The 19,625-nt window shown below is 43.8% G+C and overlaps 1 protein-coding gene across 2 annotated transcripts in view; it reads right to left on the bottom strand.

The window, feature by feature from the left end:
* Nucleotides 1-19,414, bottom strand: part of PMEPA1 (prostate transmembrane protein, androgen induced 1) — an 89,053-nt gene extending 69,639 nt beyond the window's left edge. Inside the window, exon 1 of one of the 2 annotated variants that reach the window (XM_072633450.1) lies at nucleotides 18,728-19,414. In XM_072633450.1, the coding sequence (XP_072489551.1) occupies nucleotides 18,728-18,830 (103 nt within the window). In that variant the 5' untranslated portion in view covers nucleotides 18,831-19,414. The remainder of the gene's footprint in view (nucleotides 1-18,727) is intronic. The other variant, XM_072633449.1, reaches the window with a different exon arrangement.
* Nucleotides 19,415-19,625: the final 211 nt, after the last annotated feature.

Genomic DNA, 19,625 nt, shown 5'->3' with positions numbered 1-19,625 from the left:
CACTGGGCAGAAAGTATATTCATTTCAAGAGACTTGCACATGGCTAAGCACTGACTTAGCAACACAGCAATGCCTGGCATATAGTAGGTGCTTAATAAATGCCTAATGACTTAATAATTAAGAATCAGGGTGTGAGAAATTAAGTATTCCTTTTATTTTATCATTATTTCTTTTCTAGGTGCATCGGCTATGCTAGCAGAGAAGCCAAGAGCCTCTGACAATGTCCCTACGCCCAGCAAGGGCACCCTCTCTAAAGCTGCCTGTAGGTAGGTGATAAAAGCTGGAAGAGTACAGGCTTCTGGATTGGTCTTCCCCAAGCTGGCTCTCATACTGTGAGAGCTACAAGTCCTCACGGGAGGGAGAGCAAGTCAGCCACATAGCCATGAAGCTCCGGGGAGTCTGGTTACCTGGGTGGCTTTCTCTGTGTCTCTGTATCTCTGCTCCCCTGTGTCTTGTCAGTTCCTGGCAGAAGTCTCATGCTTTGGGCTGTGCTATGAGTTGCTGGATGTCTCTAGCACAGAGAATACCCAAGGGGCTGGGTAGTAATGTGAGGCTGTGTCCTAAAGTTGGTTTACAGCTGCCTCCTGGACCACACCAAAGGTAGCACAGGGCTGGACATGGAGTTAGAAGACCCAGGTTCAAATCCTTGCTCTGCTATGGAGTAGCTCCATGACCCAAAATAAATCACGCCATCTTTCTCAGATTGTTTCCTCACTAGTGAGGAGGAAGAGGGAGATGGGAGAGAGAATCTTTTACAAGTGGACAAATGCTTTCTGTATGTGGAAGAGCCCAGCCAATAGTGTTTCTCTGACAGAGGCTACTAGACTGGGAGCTCCTCCAGGGCAGGAAGGAACTTTTGCCTTAGCCCAATGACTGGCACATAGTAGGCATTTAACAAATACTTACTGACTGACCCTAATTAATCTGTGGCGGTGGTACACTGAAAACATAGCTCCTGTTGATACCCGCAAAGTGAGGTCAAGAACAGAGGCAGTGATCCCTTTCAGTTTGTCCCCAAACAGCTTTCACCTATGATACGGAGGAAATCTGCATTGTGTGACTTAGCAGACTAATTGCGTCAATAAGCAGCAAAGACTGACCTTAGTGTCGACCTTTGACCTGCAAAACTGGCAGATGTAGAGCCCAGGGAGGAATGCAAGTGCTATATCAACTTGTCTGGTTTATTTCTTGACTTGTGGCTCAAAATTCCCTCTGAAAGGGGGGGAAAGGGGGAGGGAATAAGTATTTCTTAAGCACCTACTATGTGCTTTACAATTGTCCTTTACAATTATCATCTCATTTAATACTCACAACAACCCCTACAGGTGAGTGCTATTATCCCTGGGTTCTACTGTTATCCACATTTTACAAATGAGGAAACTGAGGCAATGAGAGGGTAAGGGACTTGCCCAGGGTCACATAGCTAGTCAATATCTTGGGATAGAATTCAAACACAAATCTCTCTAATTCCACATCCAACTGCTCCACCTAAGCTGTCTGTTAGAAGACAGCCAAAAATCTTTCATAGAGAAAGAACCATGAATGAAGAAATCAAAAGTCTTGGGTTTTTATTTCTGGCAACATTAATTAGCTGAGCAACCTTAATCAATTCATTTCTACTCTCTGGGCTTCATGTTCTCACAGATGGATAATGAAAAGAAAAGCCTAGAGGATTTCTGAGGTCCTTCCCAGCTCTGACATTCAATGTTTATGTTCTTAAGGTTCCTCTCAGTTCTAACATTAACTTTATGTTCAGTTTTCCTTATAGATTATCTAGCTGAACCTTGCTCTAACACTTTACAGTTCTGCTCCCTTGGCCCTCTTAATAAGATTACTTCATGCACAGAGCTTGACAGCCCACCTAGTTTTCTCTTTCATAATAACTGATATTTGAATACCACGATATTCTAAAATCCCTCCTTCCCTGTGACTTGGCCATCACTGCATCTGAAATCCTTCTAGAAGGGTTGTAACTACTGCAGAAGGTGGGTTTTTTTTCCCTCAGCCTATTGAAAGATGGTGGTCCTTGTTCAGAAATTTCTTTTAGATTTAAGCTGAATTAATTACGTTTACAAAGTGCTTTGAGGCTTAAACGATGAGCTCATCTAATTCTAGGGACACTAGGAGGCAGGTATGACAAGCACTGTCATCTCTTCCTCATCAGATGAGGAAACTGAGGTGGCTCCGAGGTGACTTGTTTAAGGTCACAAGGCAAGTGAGTGACAAAACTACAATGTGAAACTGGGTCTTCCAACTCTGACTCCAGGACTCTTTTCATTAGGCCACACTGCCTCTATAAAGGCCAAAAGCATCTGATGAATTAGCAGAAACCAGAAAGTTAACCAAATGACTGAATTCTGTTGCTTGGACTCTGGGGTCTAGAGTTGGGGCATCCAAACTTGGCAAAAAAGTAAGGGGATGGAAAGGGCCCCAGGGCCAGCCCAAGGCCAAAGTGGGAGAGACAGACTTTGACTTTGCTTTGACATTCAGCTTCCTCCAACTCTCTCCTGTTTCTCTGCCAAATCCAGTACCCTAATGTCCTCTCCCCCTACCAGATCCTGCTTTCAGAAAAGAATTTCAAACTCATTTGAACTATGGACTGATAACAGCTCAAAGAGTCAGTCCTTCCGGGGATATTTACTCTTTTAAGCTAAGGGGGTGAGGCCATCATGGCAAAAACGTTAAGCACCATCCAAGAGTTCCTGCAGGTATTTTGAGGGGAAAGGAGATAGCAGGCTTTCTGGCCTGGTCCTGAAAGTCATTTTAGGGAAGGAAGGCAGGGAAGGAACCTTACAGATGGTCTAGTCCAATTTTCCAATTTTCCCATTTTACAGATGAGTAAACTGAGACCTAGAAGGGTAAATGACTTGCCCAAGGTCCCACAGGTGGGTAATAAGAGGAAGGGAGATTTTAATTCAGGTCCTCTCATTCCAGATGGAGTTCCCTTTCCATTGTAAAAGGCTGAAAATTATAGAATAAAAGAACTAGGCAAAATAAAGAGTTGCTATGCTATAAGAAAAAGGATGGACTCTATCAAGGAGCTTTCGAAATCTCTGGAAGAAAGCCAGCACTACTATGTGATTATTTCAGAGGGTCTTGCTTTATCAAATGTTCTAGGTAATGCTTTTCACACTAAAAATTCCTAGATTGAATTAGAGCTTGTCAGGTTCTAAACCGAACCTAGTTTGGTTCTGCTAAATCTGACATAAAGTAGGATTGATGATGATTTAGCAGAGAGAAGGCCAGGGGCAACAACCTGCCAGCCTGTCAACAGGGGTCCTCCCCACAGTGTAGGGCAATGGAAAGACCACTGGAATCTGGAGACAGAAAACACAGGTTCACATCCCATGTCCCCTGCTACTTTTTAGTGGTATGATCTTGGGCAAATCACTTCATCTCTCTAGACTTCGGTTTCCCCATCTGTAAAACAAAGGAAGTGAACCAGATCAGGGAGTCTAAAGAACCTTATTTCGTGTCACGGACCCCTTTTGGCAGGATGGTGAAGCCTACGGATCTCTTTTCAGAATAATGTTTTGAAATGAATAAAATAAAATACATATGATTAGAAAGGAGATCAATTATACTGAAATATAGACATCAAACTAATTGTTTTGTAAGTTCACAGACCCCAGGTTAAGAATCCCTGAACCAGAGCGAAGTCCCGTCCAGGTCTATAGTCTATATTCTTAATTTCTAACATTCATGGGGGCATATTTTAGGCAAGGAACTGTTGTCCTTTGTGCCTGAAGGGGTAATCTAGTTGGCCTCCTCCAGGGAAGGCACTCTAATAGTGTGTTGGCCTAATACTGATCCATCCACACTGTCTACACTAAGGGTAGGGGGGAGAAATAATGGGATGACAGGCTGCAGCCATGTGTACCCTTTCTGTGGAAACTAACAAAATGAACCTGCATGGATGGTAGCTGTCTGTCTCTTTCAGTTTCACCAGTAAAACACTGAACTCCCAAAGCACCAAAGGGTCATATAGTATTGAGGACAGAATATTAGATCTGGAATTGGAGGACTGGATTCAAACCTTGACTCTGCTACTTATTCTCTATGAAATTTTATTGTATGACATAGGGAAATGAGTAAGAAACCACTGAATCCTTCAAATTACCCATCCCCAATAAGCTTCTCCACTACCACCCACCCACCCTGTACTTAAGAGAATGGAATGGATTTTAATATTAGATTAAGAGAAACTACAGGTAAGGCAACTCTGTGTAGCAAAAATATCATTCAATATATGGTATTCCTAATTTGGTTCAATCTATTTCAAAAAACAATTACTATGCACTTACTATATGCCCCACTCTATGACAGGCACTGGTATACAATCAGAAATTAAACAGTCCCTACCCTTGAAGAACTTACACTGTAATGAAAGAGAAATGACCTCCATCAGTAAGTCAATAAGTGTTTATTAAGTACCTACGATGTACCCAGAACAGTACCAAGTGCTATGTTAAAGTGGTCATCTGAAAGTTGATTGCATTTTGTAGGTAGCATAAAGAACTGACTTGGAGCAGACTTGGGTTAAAAAAACTCTGCTTTTATAAGTATTTATATTACTGCTGTTCAGTTTTTTGTCAGTCACGTCCAACTCTGCAAGACACCATTTGGGGTTCTCTTGGCAATGATACTAGAGTAGTTTGCCATTTCCTTTTCCAGCTCATTTTACAGATGAGGAAACTGAGGCAAACAGGGCTAAGTAACTTACTTGCCCAGGGCCATACAGCTAATAAGAGTCTGAGGCCAGAGTTGAATTCAGGAAGATGAGCCTCCCTGACTCCAGATCCAGCGCTTTATGCGCTTAGCGTATGTGATCCTGAACAAATCATCCCACTTCTTCTCAATGTCCATTTCTGATCAATGAGCATAAGGACGCTTGCAATTTCCACTCTACAGAATAGTTTTTAGGAAAGTGCTCTGTAAACTTTAAAGTGTCAGAGAAATGTGAGCTATCATTATCATCAGTCTTCATCATCTTGTTCATCCATCCCTCATCATCTATCATCCAAGGTTTGAATCCATCACCATCTCCGGGTAAAGAGGAAATCAACTTTTCTCCCTCCAAAGCCAAGGAAGTCAGCAGGCATTCCATCCAGAGCAGAATCTGCCTATTATAACTAAATTAAATCAGCACCAGTATGTGAGTTTATACTGCTTTGCAGTATTATGCAAATAGCTAATAACTGCCATTGTTAGTGAAATGGGTGGAAAATGAGGAGTCTTTCTTGGAGACAAATGCCTGGGCCTGAAAGTCTTGCAAACCTTATTGCAATTGTTTTCCTCAAGTATTCTCCAGAGATATATTTGATATGTTAAGAAAGCAAAACAACAATACCAACAAATTGAAGCTCTTGCTTTCATCAGTCTGCAGGTCTGACTGGCAAAGGCAACTTCATGCTCACCTCTGGGTCTTGTGGGGACAACAAGTTCCCCAGTCTGTCCGCTGATGAAACCGCCATCCACAAACACACAGGGCTGATACACTAAACAGATATGAGCGCATTTAGCTGTGATCTACTGGAACAATCGCCAGCAGTGGACAGAAAGCGGTTTTTAAGTGATGGTTAGGGTTACTTAATCGGTTCTATGCACCAATGTAATTGACACCTATTCCATCATCCTTAATACACCCACTTCTTTCTCCCATACCATAAATAGATTAGAAAAGTTTCTGCAGATGGCCGTGACCCCATTTGCTCATATGCTTAGCCATGTATGAATCACCCTTGGCTTGCCGAGGCACTCTGGAACTCCTGAATGATAACTAGGCAGCACAGACACCAATAAATGAATCATGCTTTCCACAAGACCAAACCTTCCGGGCTTCTACAGACACCAATTACAAAGTGAAAAAAGCAAAGAACAAAGAAATTACTCAGGGTGTTTGCGCAAAGTTGATTCATCGGTTTACAGAATTATTACTGACTAAATTGTTTTAGGCGATAGAGTAACGAACCTGCTACAACAGATCAGCCGGCAAGAAGAAAATGAGAGCAAAAAAAAGAGGTACAAGATTCCTCCCAGTGATGGATCATTTCATTTTCTCCATCTTTGGAAAATACAGTTTTTGAGGCTTTATTTTCCAAGGCCTCGAATACACAGGATAGACATTGTTAATGAGGTGTGTACTTCTGTGTTCTCTGAAAACGGAGAATAAATATTCCCCCAGTCTTAGCCAATGTCTAAGCAGCAACAAATTCTTTTTGAATCACCCAACACATTTCCTGCCCACCCCCCCACACTCCCAAACCAACAACTTGAAACCAAGAAAGAAATAACCAGCTCTGTGGCAGAACAGTAACAAAGAAAGACTTCCTTCTGTTCAGGGGATTATGATGCATATCAAACAAAAAGTTTCACACAGCCTTTTAACTTCCTTCTAGTGGATATATTTGAGATCAAATGCTTTATATTCTATAAAAATTTATGCAAACTCAAAAGTGGTATGAACTCTGACTGCACAGAATCCAAAGAAAAACGTAGCCTCCAAATTTGGCCTGTAAGTCTGGTTTGTTCCCCCTTCCAGCCTAGGTAAATCCATTTTGAATGCATGCCACCTGGCTCAAGTGGGGCCCTTGGAGGGCATATGGCCCTCAAAAAGTTGAAGTCAGGAAAAGTTTCTGTTGTACGTGATCCTGTACTTCAGTTGTCTGTCAGCTGAACCCTTATTGCATTAAAAGCACTTGGGAGTGGAGGTGGGGTGTAAAGCCAGGGTTCACCTCGAAGATTTGGGCTGTGTTTCCACAGGCCAGGTGATGGGGAGGGAGGATTATGCAACACACCTGGGAATTTAATCAACATGGGCAGGCAGTCTTCTAGATCATTTGGGCTGAAAATCCTTCTGCCTAAAGGGCAGATTGCTTTGACAAAATAAGCTATAAAGAAAAAAAAGTCCAAACAAAACACTACCATAATTGTCCTTCCCTGCAAAGACTCCCCCTTGAAGAGCCAATTCAAGAAGTCTGTTGCATCCCAAGGCGGGAAAAGGTTCATGGGTTTAGCCTGACTCCTAAGCAGGCACACCTGTCTGAACTGCCACGTCACGACTTATTGATATAGACAGTCTTTTCTCAAAGGAGCTTCCAAGCAAGGAGTGAGAAAGGTCCCTCCATGAACTAGTTTGAACTTTTGGAAAGCTTCAGTCAGAGTAGGCAGTGTGTGCACACGCAGGGAGGGCCCTGGCTACACCCAGCCCTTTGCCTGAAGTTGTCACTTTTCGTAGTGGTTTTGTGGCTTTGCACAGACACTGGTTATATTGGCTTTAAGTTTTGAAGATCCATTTGGAAGGGTTGAGATTATGCTGGTAAAAGATTTATTCTTTCCTTGTACACACATCTACTTGAAAATTCTGTGCCAAGGGGCAAAGAAATCTCATCAATCAAAAGACATAAAAACTTTCTAAGAATGTCCTTGATGATTAACTTTAGCAACAACAACCAAAAAAAACTCTTGTAGGGTCATGGTGCTTTTTTTTTTTAATGAAAAATACATTTCATTTATATACATATGTTATCTTTTTCCTTCTACTCTTCAGAGATGAAGCAAAATTCTGCAGGGGCTTGGTTACCCCTATCAGGGAACAAAAAAACTGGTTTGAATGGATCTTATATTATTTAGTTTATAAGATAACCTTTTATCTTTTCCCTGATATAGTCAGGGCATGGAAAAAAACGTCATGGGTAAAAACGGGATCTAAAAATGATTGTCTGAGAGAACTCTTCAGATGCTGGCAAGTGGCATTTTTACAAAAGCTATGGAAATTATTAAGGGAGGGAAGAAAAATTTTCACCCCCAATCTTAGGAGATTGTCATTAAGATCACCTTTTGCTACTGTAGGAATATGCCAATAAAGTAGAGAGACTAATTTCAATCCCAGCCAGAAGGGGCTGCAGGAGAAACCAGGAAGGATGTGAGGCAGAGACACTGCATAATACAATTAGTCAAAGACCTAAAGGAAATTGAAGCTGGTAGAAATGGAACCTGTTTGGACAAAATGTTCAACCTTCTGATTACTATGTCCAAGGTGGCCATTCTGGATTTTGTGGCGCCTGACAATTTATCCAAAGTAGATCCAGTGTAGTAGGTCAAAGGAAAGACTTTTCTGAGTTTCATCTAGATAAGGCTAAAGGTTCTTTAAGGAGAAGAGAATTGGTACAATGCTGGCTTGAGGGGATTTTTAAAAAAAGAACAAAAAATACCACGAAAATCTGCTACAGAGAAAATGCAAAAAAAAAAAAATCGGATCACAAAGTTGTCTGGGAATTATGCTTGTTACCAATAATTAAAGCCTTTTTTCTTAGTAAAAAGTAGCTCCCCAAGCTCACTGATATATAAGAATGATTAAATGGTTGCTGCTGAAGTATGTCTGGAAAGAAAGTCTTCCTCTTTGAATTACCCAATACTCGACGCTTTGTGGGATTCTAAGGCAATTTATTTCTCCCCCATTCCACCCCCAGCCTTTACCATTCCCTGCCCCCTCCTGAAAACAACAAAAAGCTGCAATTCTTTGAAAAGAGGAACAGACTGATATATTCTTAAGTCCGCAGGCCCTTCAAATGTGTCGGTTTTAGTCTGGTAACTGTGAAAACAAGCTAAAATTCATTCAAATATGTGTGTCACACGTTAACTCCTTGAAAGCCTCAGGGTACTACAGGCTGAAGTGTCCTTTTCAAGTCTATGTGTTACACCCTAGATAGAGAAGAGATAAGATTAATAGGAATGTATCCAAGTCATTTCTAAAAGGAACCACTGTACACACACGGGAGAATTTTCATTCGGTGAAGTCAAAGCCTAGAGTCATATAATCTACATCCTGTTGCTTCCTGCAGGGAGGTAGGTTTTCTTGTCACCATAAATATCGTTTGCAAGTCCAGTGCCAAGAAATTAGCTGTAATGGTTTGGTGGGTGGTTGCACATGTAGAGACCTGAAGCCTCTAGTAGTGTCAAAAGAAACAGTTTTCCTGCTGAAAGACCACTTTCTATTGATTTCTGTTACCCAGATTGCCATAAATAAATGCTACCTTTTCCCAAATACCTAAACCTACCTATTTTGGCAAAGTATAACACCCCCTGGGGAAAGGAGATGTGCTTAATTCCATAAGGAAATTTTAACTGGGACCAGGACCATGTAAATTCCAGTCCCCTACACAGACACTGTCCCCCATTATCTCCATCACCCCCATACCTCACTCAAAGCACCAGGGTCTAATGGGCTTCAATTTAGGAAAAATTTTATTAGTTTTATTTTTACATCTCTCTCAACACAGTCAGAAATATAGGAACCTACAGATTCAGATCCAGGCTGAACCAGAACAATCAATGTGGCTCAGTGGAAGGAGTATAAGAGAAGGAGTCAGAGGACCTGAGTTCCAATAGCGCTTCTCCTATTTGTTACCTGGGTGACCTTGGCCAAAGTCATTTCACTTCTCTGGGTTCAAGTTTCCTAATCTTTAAAAGGAGGGAGTTTGGACTAGTCTGAAGAGGTGGGGAACCTCTGGCTTCTAGATTCTCAAGTTCAGCCCTTTGAATTCAAACTTCACAGGACAACTTCCTTTAGGAACTTGGGGCCCTTTCAGGGCCTTGAGGCGGCAAGTTCCCCACCTCTGAACTAGTGGATCTCTAAAATGCTTTGTAGCCCTAAATCTACAAACAAGATGAAAGGCGAATTCAAATATGACTGTCAACAGTCAAGCATCCAGTGAGCACCTTCTGTATAGAAGTCCCCAAATTCCCCAAGGAATTTACTATCAATCCTACAAAATCAATCCCTAGTTTCTCAAAGAAAATTTTAACCTGGCTGTGGAAACAAGACCCATACACATAAACAGGCAAGTGCCAACGGGTGGAAAATCCTTCAAATGATTTTTTTTTTAATGTCTAGGACAAGTAACTGAGTGTTGAACTTTTTCTCCTCTTCCCTCCCAAACCATGCACTGGAATGAGCCAAATGCTGGATTTGGAGTCAGAGGCCTTAGGCCTAGTCATGGCTTCACCACATACTACCTCTTTCTGGGCCTCAGTTTCCCCATCTATAAAAATGAAGCCTTGGGCCACCCCTGGGCTAGATCATCTCTGTTATTTGTTCCCTGAAGGCTTTAAATCTGCAGTCTTTGATCTAACTGGCAAGTGGCTTTTAGGGTAGAACTTAAATTACTTTCTAAGGATTCTTGCAAAGAAAAGATAAAAGATCAGAAAATGAGGAAGCATCCAGGGATACCTTCAGAGAGACTGGAAAGCTGGGTATACACAGCCACCTGAGTCTAGAGACACCTCAAAACCTTTCATTTAAATGTACAGGGGGGGTTAACTTTCAAGGCATCACCCCATGTTGGCAAGCTAATTCCAGCGGCTTTACAATAACCCATGGTAACTTTTCCAAAATGACATATTCTGGTTGGTAACAAACACCTCTGTGCTACAGGCTGACAAGAAATGAGGTGTCAAAAAATCTGCTTATTAATGTCACCTTAACTCCTCACTGAAGGGAAAAGTTAGCTGTAAGCCGTCAAGTGGTTTGCACTGAAAATCATTTCAGGCATTGACACGTCAAGGGAATGTTTTAGCCCATGCCTCAAGATTCAGAAATAATACAGTAAGTACACAGTAGCAATGTATATAGGGGGGCAGCTTACTAAGAATAGTTAACATCTACATAGAAAATTAAGATTTACAAACCACTTTGTCCATTGTTACACTGGAATCTTACAAGACTTGAGATGCTACTAATAATACATTATTAGCTACCTTTTACTGATCAGGAAACTGATATAAAACCAGGGTTAAGTGACCTGGCACAAAGTCATGCATCTAGTAAAAGTACCAGAGGTAGTATTTAAATTTAGGTCTTTCTCCTATGCCACGTGTCTGTCAAAGAAAGTACCAGTCACTATACTATCAGCTCCCTATAATCCTGAGCTTTGAGGTTTGAAAGTGTTCCTTTTTTTTAAGCCATAGATGACTGTCAGATGGGATGCCTGCTCATTTTTCTATCATTATCTCCAGTCATCTATGGGAGGGACCCTATGGGAGGAGAGGCCCTGACACTTTGGAATGAACCAAAGATCAGGGGCTATCCTTAAGCCCTGTGTGATTCTACCTTTGTTTCCAACAATGTTACAGTCAAATTAAGTGACAAATCCTAGAAACAACAACATTGACATCCTCTTGAAGGACTTAGTCAAACATTTGCCAAGCAAATTCTCAAGTGTGGATACTTTGATTTGTGCCAGTTAACTGAATAGTTACAGCATGGTGCTAAGAAAGCCAAGATCAAACTCCCCCTCCCCCCCATAGGAAAAAGATAGCTATGCCTCCTTCTCTGGCCAAAGATTGTACTTCTAATCACTCATCACCAACAGCTGCAGTGACTGAGTACCTGATATGTGTAGGGCACTAGACTCACATATGTGCTTGTCCCAAGGGAGAATAGGTGAGAGAATAGATTGGTCACTGTTGCCCATCTCAACTACTGGGGAAGCCCCCAACAACCCTAATGGATGACAGTGGAAGGTGTCATCATCATTCATACCTGTGAGCACAGCAACTGACTTGACAACAACTCTAAAAATGGCTTGTCAATTCAGGCTCATTCATCCCATGAGTGTAGCACAGGGAAAGCCAAAAGCTAGCAAGGGCCTAGAATTGAGAAATCCATTTGTAAGAATGTCTTCTCTTTCTTTGGCATGACCCTAGACTCAGAGCCATCTGTAAGCCTCTTTTTTTTTTTTTTAAAGATTAAATACTGCTATACCTGCAAATGGGCAGAAATGAAAAACCTCTCTAGTCAAAAACCACCCAAGTAGGGGCTAGCTCTCTGGGGCTTAAAAATCAGTAACCTTTACAAAAACAACACAAAACAACAACCAAAGCCTCCGTCAGCTGCAAAAAGGACACAGGATATCTTGTTTTCCATCAGTTAAAGAATTCAGGATAATAGATCATTCTAAATGTTTCAGGTGCTGTTCTGAAAAAAAAGACCCAATACTGTGTATTCCTTTGGTGACTTGTCCCTGAATCTGGGTTCTAGTGGTTTCCACAATCAGAGCCTTGGAGAGGAGAGCAGTTCCCCCTTCCCCTCCTCCCCTACCCCCTACAAAAGCAGCTTTGGCACAAGAGAAGCCTTACTCCAGGAACAACTTAGCAAGACTCTTTTTCCTTTGGAAAGGCTATTGCATAAATTTACACAACTCACCCAGGAGCCATTTGTTGTGGGGTTTTTTTCTTCTCTTCCCTTCATCAAAAAGAGGTTTTAACCATTTCCAGAGAACTGGGAAGCCGGCCACCAAAGTGAGAAGGGTGTAGCATGACTGTGTTTGTTGAGAGGAATAATTAGTTATTTAGAGACTCAGCAAACATTGAGCTCACCCCTGACCTGTTACCCTGAACCCTTTAACTGGCTTAACCAGGACAGTGGGGGTGGGGGAAAATGGGGGCTGGAGAGACTGGTATGGCTACAGGAAGATTCATCTCTTGAGTCATTGAGGAAAGCCAAACTTGAGCCTGGAATAATTCAGCATTTGCTTTTGTATCCTTAAGCCTAATTCCTTCACAGAAACCAGTTGCCTTATTTCCCCAGAACTGAAAAGCCATTTGAAATCAAGATGACCTCAAAATATCTGGGCCAACCCCACCTCCCCACTAGAATACATCAGCATGTGTGTTGGGGGAGAGATTCACTGGCATTATTTTCTTTTGACTTTAATACTTAAAATCACAGATCCTTTCCCATCAATGCCAGAGTTTCCTCAACCGAGGCAGATGGCAAACCCTTCAAAGCCTGGGTCGATTTTTGTGTGTGAATTTGAAGCAGCAGAAAGCCCTTGTGGTCAGCCCTGCAGTAGTGAATACGATATTATACTACGTACTCTTTTAATGAACACCATTACTGAACAAATAAAATTTCAAATCCTGAATTACCAGCTTTTTTTTTTTAAAGATATAAACACAAATCATTTAATAGGTCTCTCTCTCCCCTATCCAATCAAGAGGAACCCCCCCCCCCAAAAATACTTGGCAATGCATCCACTGGGGTAGGAGGATGTGGCTTAATCCGAAGGTTTCATAAAAACAGTCTAACCAGACATTTTTAATGGCAAAATAGAAGAAGACAAATGTTTCATTTGTGGGGCTCAATAAATTACAATTGTCTACAAGGACTTGGTCCACAGGCCATAGTTTGCCAACCCTTGGAGTAGAGTGTTAAAAGTAGGGTACAGTAGAAATATCGGTATTGGTGACAGGGGACTGGGTTCAAATCCCAGCTTTGTCACTGAATTTGTAGTCAGAAGTTATGAGTTTGAATCCTGGTTCTGTTAACTAATTAACTATATAGCCTTGGACAAGTCATTCAACCTCTTTCTAGGACTCAATTTCTGCACTTGTAAGGTTCTGGTTTTGGACGGGATGACCTCTAAGGTCCCTTCCAGTTCCAAATCTAGAATTCTATGGAACTATGATCCAGTTGAATCACTGACAATAAAGTCATTGTGTGCTGCTTTGGAAAGAGAATTCAAAACGGCAGGATTCTGGCCAGCAGAGGATTTTTTTTTTTTTGAAGAACCCGATTTATATACCTGATATTTATATAGCAATTCAAATGCAAAGTAAAGTGACCTGCATAAGGTCACATAGCTGAGTAGGTAACAGAGCCCAGATTCATATTCCCCATCTTCTGATTACAAATTTAGAGATTCCTCTACTCCACTCCAGCTGCCTCCCAGCTGCCCTGCTGTAAAGCCAGTCCACACTCAAGTAAGAGCTCAGCTTACAGGAGTTCTACACTAACTAGGTGACCAATTCACATAGTAGGTGCTCCAGAAATACTTGTAGAATAACAACTGAATATATGAGTCAAAATAGTCCCTGGGATCTACAGCCCCGAGATTTTTCTTGGCATCTGTCTGATCAGAAACTTTAATAGAAAGCCAATGGGTTCTTTTTCTAAAAGGCAGTGAGAAGTCAATCAGAGAGCCCCTGCCCCCACCCCCCCAAAATCCAAAAGAAAACAAAACAAAAACTTGCCAGGATAACAGTTCTTTCCTCAAAAGTAGGCAGTTTAAACATTTGTCCTTTGATCTGAAGTCTGTTAGTACTTGGCAGCTCTCAATCCCGGTGACCACCCCCCATTTCCTAAAAAAGAGATGTGTTCCACTGCAATCTGTTTTCAGGGTAGCAAACTATTTAAATGAAATTCTTCATTTTCTGACTCTCAAACCATCCCCTATTGGTGAGTAAACGTTAAAGAAGTCTGATGGCTTACCCAAGCCACCTGGAGTTACATGAACTGACCACTCCAGTCTAGTTTTTGTCTGAATGGTAGCCAGACTAAATCTACACAGATTGCAAAGGACATATTCAAATCTAGGGTGATATGCTTTTTAGCATTCCCCATAAAGAGTCAACCCGATTTTTCTAAAGTCATAGAAGGGTAACACAGTACAAAGAACTACAGAATGAATCTTAGGGAATTGGGCTTGTGGATTTGGTTCTCTGTTTTGGGGGAAGTGATTTTATTTCTCTGGGACTCAGTTTCCGCATTCGATTATCTCTAAGGTCCTTTCCAGTTCTAACATTCTGTAATTCTATGATCCTAATGGAAGCATGCCAATAGTAGCCTAGGACAGCATGCAGCCAGGAGCTCACCCCCAAAGTAGGAGTAAGGTCTGACCCTACTGTGTAATGAGTCAGTTCCTGCTAATGGTGTTAATTCCAAGAGGGCAGCCTCCAACGTAAACTATAAAAGCACTAGGAGAGAAGGAACCTGAAAGCACAGAATGACAAGTCTGCAGGAGATTTTAAAAGACAAGCTATTAAGGGACAGAATTTAAGTTCCTTGAGGACAGGGACTATTCTTCATTTGTATACCTAGGGTTTAAGCACCACGCTGGAAATTTGGTTGATGCTTAATAAATTATTGTTGATTGATTTGAAGAGTTCATCAGACCCAACTCCTTTATTTTATGGATGAGGAAATTTAAACACAGACAGGGGAAGCACCAGAACCTAGCCACACAGTCTAAATAAAATGGCTTGTCCAGTACCTCTGTCAACTTGTAAATGTTAACTAAAAATGAAAATTACAAGCCTGACCCATTTTCAAGTGCCCTGTTCTTAAATCCAGCTGTAAACTATTATTTGAAAACACATCCGAGATGAGTTTTTCTATAAAATAGATTTTGGTTAGGACTCTCCAAATTTTCTTCCTCCTAGCATTAAGACAGATCTGAAGAGAGGGCAGTGGGACTTCACTCATGCCAACACAACCTTTTAGGGAAATCTGATTCATATTTGTAACAGATAAACATTTTCGAGATGTGTCCTCTCCTTTCCAGCTTTCTCTCCTCAAATAATTAAGGGCTGCATTTAAAAAATATATTGAATGTAGAAACTAATTAGAACACCTAAAAGGCAGGCAAAAGTGTGAGCCATGCTAACCTTGTAGGTCAGCCTCCCCAGAGCCTCACTTCATCAGAAGTGAGAAGTGAAGTCTATTTGGAAGAGCAGACAGTTAGGGCAGACAACTAAATTAACAAGACTGTCTCCGTGTCAGCCAAAACATCATTATGGCTGATTAGTTGAGAGGAAGGGACAGAAATAAAAATGATGAATTAAAAAAAAAAAGTAAGATGTGAGACCCTGAAAGGAATTAGAGGGAAAGGAAGATGATACAGCTCTGCAGCACAGAATCATATCATTTAATGCTAACAGCAACCTGGTGGCCCTCCAGCACAGTGCTTTACAGCAAAATGAAATCAAATGCAGCTAGCCCTTTAAAATTGGTGAGATTTTGTTTCCAAACACATGTGAACATATTTTAATAATATTCACAGGCATTTAATTATGTCTCAGGAGTTTACAAAGGCCCTTTGGAGAACTAAGTGGGCTATTTTGCCACTTCAACTGCCCTGACATTGAAAAAATACTAAAGGCCAAGGGAGGGAAGGACTCTGCCCAGAGCCCTTAGTAAGGACTTTAATTATTTGGAGAGAATGGAGTGGGATGTCTGGACTCTCGTAACCAAAGCAAACCAACATCTCTTGACAGCAGCTCCACTTTCTCTTCTGTCTGGGAAGGCAGGGCCCCTTGTTATTTTTACCTTTTGCATAGTACTGTACAGTGAGGTTGCAATCTTGGCCAAGCATTCTGTCTCATATGTAGCAACACCATGTTGCCCTGGCTAATGAATGTGGTACTCCCATGACCCGGCAAGAACCGCTTGGATCTGTATACCAAAGCAGGTCCCTGACCTGAGTAAGTGGGGACACGTAGTCTAAATAAAACTTCCACCTTCTTTCCCCCAACTTTACCCAAAACACATCATCCAGAACAAAAATTTCACCTGCTATTAGTGTACAATGATAGGCAAATGAGGGAACTGGAAAGATATTCTGACTGAGTGATTGCAAGAAAGGATTGGACCTGAAGTCAGGAGGTCTGTTGGGAATGTGTGGCTCAGGGAGTCACAATCTCTCCCAACCTCCTTTTAAAATGGAGTAACACTAACCCTATCTACTTCACAATGTTGTTCTGAGGCAAAAAGAGGTACAAGTGTCGTCAGAAAATCTGGGTTCAAATCTTAGCTTTACTATCTTGTGTGACCTTTAGCAAGTCCTTTTAAATGCTCTATGCCTCAGTTTCCTCACCTGTAAAATGAAGGTGTTAGATTACATGATCACTAAGGTCCCTCCCAGCTCTAAATCTATGACCTTAAAGTGTTATAAGAATGATAGTTACGATTGTTGTGAGAATCAAATATGAAAATGTTTATGTGAAGCAATCATCCCTGACTAATATTCAGGAAATGAGGGGAAAAAATGTGTGTGCACATATCTCTGAAAACATAGATATATGTTTTTCAGTGTTTCAGGAAGGAATTTTGCACAAATAAAAGACCCCAAATACTTGGAGACCCATAAAAATACAAGTACCTGAGAAGGGGAAAGAGAGTACCAGCTGGGATGTCTAGGGGCTCCTATGAAAGGGGAAAGGGTCTCAGTCCCTGGATGATGGATTTTTCCAATTGTCTTTAGTCCTTTTCTGACATTTCAATTGCAAGATGAAGCAGCCATAATAGCTTTGGCTGCTGTCCCTCCCCCAAAGGGCACTACCAGCATCAACAAAAGGTGCCCTAAACTTGTGCTCATGTAGCCATTGTCCTGGCTAGACATTGCCAATCTGCCCAGACCTGGGCTATTTATAGAAGCGCACCGGCAGGGCACACACACACACACACACACACACACACACACACACACACATTCTCTCTCTCTCTCTCTCTCTCTCACACACACACACACACACACACACACACTCACACTCACACAGTCTCTCAAACGTCTGTCTGGAAGGACATTTTTACCAGCTAAGTTGATAAGGAGGCCGTTTAATTGCTCCATCATTATTGCCCCTTAGGGAAGTAAAATGGAAACTTCATTGATTCCCCCCATCTCCCCGACACACACAGCGCTCCCCAGGGCACTCACAGCTGCAGAAGAAGGCACCCCCTCGCCCAGGCGGCAGGGTAAGGGGGCGGAGGGCGATGACAGGGGGGAGCTGCAGCGAACCAGACAGTCCCAGGGGGCTGGGAAAGAGGGGGCACTTTCCCCAGTGAAACAAACCCTCGTCCAGGCTGATCCATAAAGTCTCCTAGGCTCAGGGTCCGATACCTGTAGCGGGGAGCTCTTGGGCTAGGGAAGGGGGTCGTGGCGACTGCTCACGTTAGGGGCTGGGGCTTTAACTGGCTCCAGGGCCTGGCCATCGCCGCCCCACTCCCTCCTCTCCTCACACCCCGCTGAGTTCGCCCAGGGACCGTGGGGACAAAGCCGGGAATCGCGCCAGCTGGAGACCTGCGGCGGCGGCGGCGCGCGCCTTCCCGCCGAGCCTCCCTACCTCCCCACGGCGGCCCCCGGGGGCCAGAGCCTTCACAGCCTGGGCACCCCAGCCCCTAGCAGTCCCAAGTCCCGGGCCCGGCTGCAAGTGACAATCTAGGGAGCGCTGGGGGGAGAGAAGCGGCTGGATCCGACCCGGTAGACGCTGCCCCCGGGGCTGAAAGAACTGGGAGGAATGGGGAGCGACTTCAAGGGGCAGCGGATGAGCCCTGTCCAGGGCCCCCAGTTCCGAAGTGGATCTGGAAACAGGAAGCACCGGGGAGAGCAACTCGACCGCAGGTAGCCCTTCACCACCTGCCCCGGGGCCCCTGTTCCTCCGCCTCCCCAAAAGTCCCAGCCTCCTGAGCCCCTACCCGGAGCTGCCAGGCGAGGAAGCCGGAACGGAAAGCACTTTCAGGCTCAGAAAACATCCCAGACACAGACGTACGAGTCGGACAGACCGATAGGCAGGCAGACAGATCCCGCACCTCCAGCGGGAAAGGGGAATCTGAAGCGAGAGGAAAGAGGACTGTCGTGTGGGAGCTCGGGGGAGAAGAGGAGAGGTGAGGAAAAGAAACGGGAGGGGAGAAGAGGATAGGTTAGGATGAGAGAGCAAAGGTGAGAAGTGAGTGAGCCAAGGAGAAAAGTGAGATGAGGGGAGAAAGGAGAGCAAAGAAACAGAGGAGAGAGGAAATTGGAGAGACGAGGAAAAGAGAGAACACCGGAGAGAGCGCAGCAGAAGAAAGGCTCCGAGACAAGGGGTCCCCAGCAAAGGGGCCGGGGAGGCTGCTGGGGGGCCAGGACCGAGGGGAACCCGAGCGAGAAGCCAAGGGAGATAGGATACTCACTGATCTCCATGCTCTGGAACAAAGACCTTTTGCAGTTGCATGTGCAGGACACATTGGGCTGCCCGGCGGCCGCGGTGCTGTTGAGACCCATTAAGTTATACATTTAAAAAGGAGGGAGAGGAGAACGGGGGACTTGGAGAAGAGCGAGGGGGGCTCCGGGAGGCACCACATAAAGGAGGATCCTGCGGCTGCCGCTGTTCCAGCCCGGGGAGGGAAGAGAAGGCAATGCGCTTTTCTCTCTTAAAAAAATAAAAAACAATTCTGGAAAAATTAAGTTATAAAACAAAACCCAAAAGACAGTGGGGAAAAAAAACCCAGTCAAACAGGGGGGAGGACCTCGCTGCTCTTTCTTCCCTCCCCCCCGGCTCCCCTTCTCTCCAGCCTCTCGGTAAGTTTCCCTTGCCCCAGCGCCGGCGGAGAGCGCCTCGCTACTACTCTGTTTCTGCGCTGGCCGGACCGAGCGACGGACTCCCGGCGGCGGCTTCCCCAGCCACTCCGCCTCCTCCGCCTCCTCCTTCAAGTCCAAGGAGATTGGGTTTCATATGGAGATACGGGACTGAGGCAGGCAGACGGCCTGACGTCAGCGCTAGACGGAACTGCCCTTTTCCACCGCACTGGCGGAGGGGGGCGGGGGAGGGGAGTCTAGGAAGGAGGAGAGGAGCCCCCCTCTAGCCTTGGCGGCTGCACCAATCCCTACCGAGGTTCCCCCGCACTCCCTCCCCTCTCCCTCCCAGCGCGAGGAGGGGGGGGGGGGGGCGAAGTGAATGGGGGGGGAGTGAAACTGACTCTTAAAGGGACCGAGTGCATTCCCTAATGCACCAAAGCCGCCACCACCACACGCCACCCGCAGACTTGAGACACACCGAGAGACACAGACGTGCACACAGACTCGGAACGA

Source organism: Notamacropus eugenii, chromosome 1, assembly GCF_028372415.1.
Source record: "Notamacropus eugenii isolate mMacEug1 chromosome 1, mMacEug1.pri_v2, whole genome shotgun sequence".
Classification (NCBI taxonomy): domain Eukaryota; kingdom Metazoa; phylum Chordata; class Mammalia; order Diprotodontia; family Macropodidae; genus Notamacropus; species Notamacropus eugenii.
Note: the sequence above shows the minus strand (reverse complement) of the source record. Positions and strands in the feature narration are given on the sequence as shown.